Source organism: Merops nubicus, unplaced genomic scaffold (genome assembly GCF_000691845.1).
Source record: "Merops nubicus isolate BGI_N331 unplaced genomic scaffold, ASM69184v1 scaffold9133, whole genome shotgun sequence".
In the NCBI taxonomy this organism is placed as follows: Eukaryota; Metazoa; Chordata; class Aves; order Coraciiformes; family Meropidae; genus Merops; species Merops nubicus.
In genome coordinates this window covers 37,965-40,078 of record NW_008600956.1, presented here as the reverse complement: position 1 = coordinate 40,078, position 2,114 = coordinate 37,965, and the positions used below count along the sequence as shown (strand labels likewise).

Below are 2,114 nucleotides of genomic sequence, written 5' to 3'. Positions count from 1 at the left end.
ACCCCTCCCCACCCCTGGCCCCCGTGCCCTCACGCCTCCCCTTCTCTCCCTGCAGAGTTCATCACCACCGTGACCACCCCGGAGAGCGCTGCTGAGACAAAGAAGGCAAAAAGGGTAAGAGAAGGCAGGAGAGAGCCCACTGACCTGGGAGGCACCATCGCAGCTCTCCAGCCTCTGCCAAGGGAGCTGTCTTCTCCCAGGGGCCTTATTTATACCCAGGTGCTCTCCACCTTCCCAGGATCTGGCCACCTGCTGCAGATCAGCCTCTATGGGGGACCTTAACCCTTTCCTGATGCCACATTTTAGCAGAGACAATAATAGCAGTTGTCTTCCTTCGGACAGTCAGCCCCAGGTAGCATCAGGAAGGTTTGGGTTGGGTTGTTACCATAAATACAAAACACTGGGATAAGCAGGTAGCCAGAACCCAGAGCACATCCCACCTCCCAGCCTTCCCCCCACAATGTGGGTGGTGGTGCAGGGGGCAGAGGTGGGCAGGGAGGTCTCTGCTGTTGCAAGGGCTGTGACTTTATTCTGTGGCCACAGCAAGCCCCTGTCTTCCCCTTGGGTAGGATCATGATCAAGAGGCACCACTTCTCAGCAACTGAAGGTGCCAGATGGAAGCCCTTCTTTTTAGAAGTCCCTAACTAGAGCTGATATGTAGGGGCTGTAAGTGCCAGGAGCTGAATTGGAGCAGAAGAGGAAACTACCAGGAAACCAGTGAAACCTGGTGGCTTTAGGATGGGAGATCTGGGTGCCAACACACAGGGACAGGCACACCACAGAGTCCCAAACCTGCAGACACTTGGGGTCCTCCTGAGGCCGAGCAAAGGCATCATACTCCCCCACCTCCATCAGCATGACCTGCCAGCCTTTCCCACTCACCCAGCCTGCCCGTATCCTCCCCAGAAGCTCACAGCCCACAGAACTCTGCCCTGCCACGGGCTGCTGTCTGTCCCCAACCATTTAACCCTGTCCTCGTGTCCTTCCCTTCCCCAGAGCTCCAAGGAGGATGCTGACCTCGCCTACTCCACCTTCCTCCTCACCTCCGGCAGCACCACCCAGGGTGGCCCCGGGGGGGACGGTGCTGCCCCAGACGTGTCCCCCCCAGCCTGGGAGGGTCAGATCTGAACTGAGGGACCAAGAGATGGCAGCAACCGGGACCAGCTCTCCCCTGAGGGCCAAAGCAACACCTCAGCAATGTTCATTGCTACCACAATTTGCTATAGCTTGAGCTTTTTTTGCTTCTATTCAGCTTTGAGCAGCGATTTCGGAGGAATGGTTTGATGCCAAATGGGGTGGCTGGGCTGGAGGCACAGGTCTGAGCGAGCAGGTCAGACTGGGGAAGGATCTCAGGTGGCTTAGCCCACCAACAGCCCCAGCCCTACCAGTGCCCTTCCAACACTCTGAGCTCCCACAGGCCAGGAGTGCACCTTAAAAAAAATCTCATTTTCTTTTAAAGGCAGCTGGAAAACCCTCTAGAAAGACACCTCATGCTTTTGCTTCCTCTACGCTTCCTCATCCAGCAGGCAGTGCCTGCAGGCCAGACAAGGTCTGAAGTATTTTTGTGCACAAGCAATAAAGAAATCCTTTGGCTTTCTGCAGAGCAGGGGCACTCACAGTCCGTGGGAGGGCACAGGGAGCGAGGTGCAGGGAGGATGCACTGGGGGGTGGGGGCTTTCTCCTCCTTTTCCTGCAGCATTACAGCATCACATCAGGTGTTGCAAACAGCACTGGGCAGGAGAAACTCACAACTGATGGAGATAAATGGGAAAGGTCTTGAATAAAGCTTTCACACACGCGTTCTCATCAGCTGCAGGAACTGATCACAGCGTGGCATTAATTAGTATGACAACCTATTAGCAGCCTGTGGAGGTGATTAGGCAACAGGCAGAGGTGTTCACTGTCACTGTATCCATTTTCATGGGACAGACCAAATTCCCCAGAGCAGCTGAACCAACAGTCTCCCCTTTCCACCCTGGATTTGGAGTGACTGAGCCAAATCCTCTGCCATGGAGCCACCCCGTTGAGGGTGGGCTTGAAAACCCCCCTTTGCTTTATAAACCTCACCCACACTTCTCTCACACGTTTTCCCTGGCTGAGTTAATGTTTACCCA

The 2,114-nt window shown here is 55.1% G+C and overlaps 1 protein-coding gene across 1 annotated transcript in view; it reads left to right on the top strand.

Annotated features, from left to right (window-relative positions):
* PIGR (polymeric immunoglobulin receptor) overlaps window positions 1-1,128 on the top strand; it is a 6,654-nt gene extending 5,526 nt beyond the window's left edge. The window contains exons 9-10 of the mRNA XM_008937837.1: window positions 56-114; window positions 997-1,128. Of these exons, the coding sequence (XP_008936085.1) occupies window positions 56-114; window positions 997-1,128 (191 nt within the window). The remainder of the gene's footprint in view (window positions 1-55; window positions 115-996) is intronic.
* The last annotated feature ends 986 nt before the right edge of the window (window positions 1,129-2,114 follow it).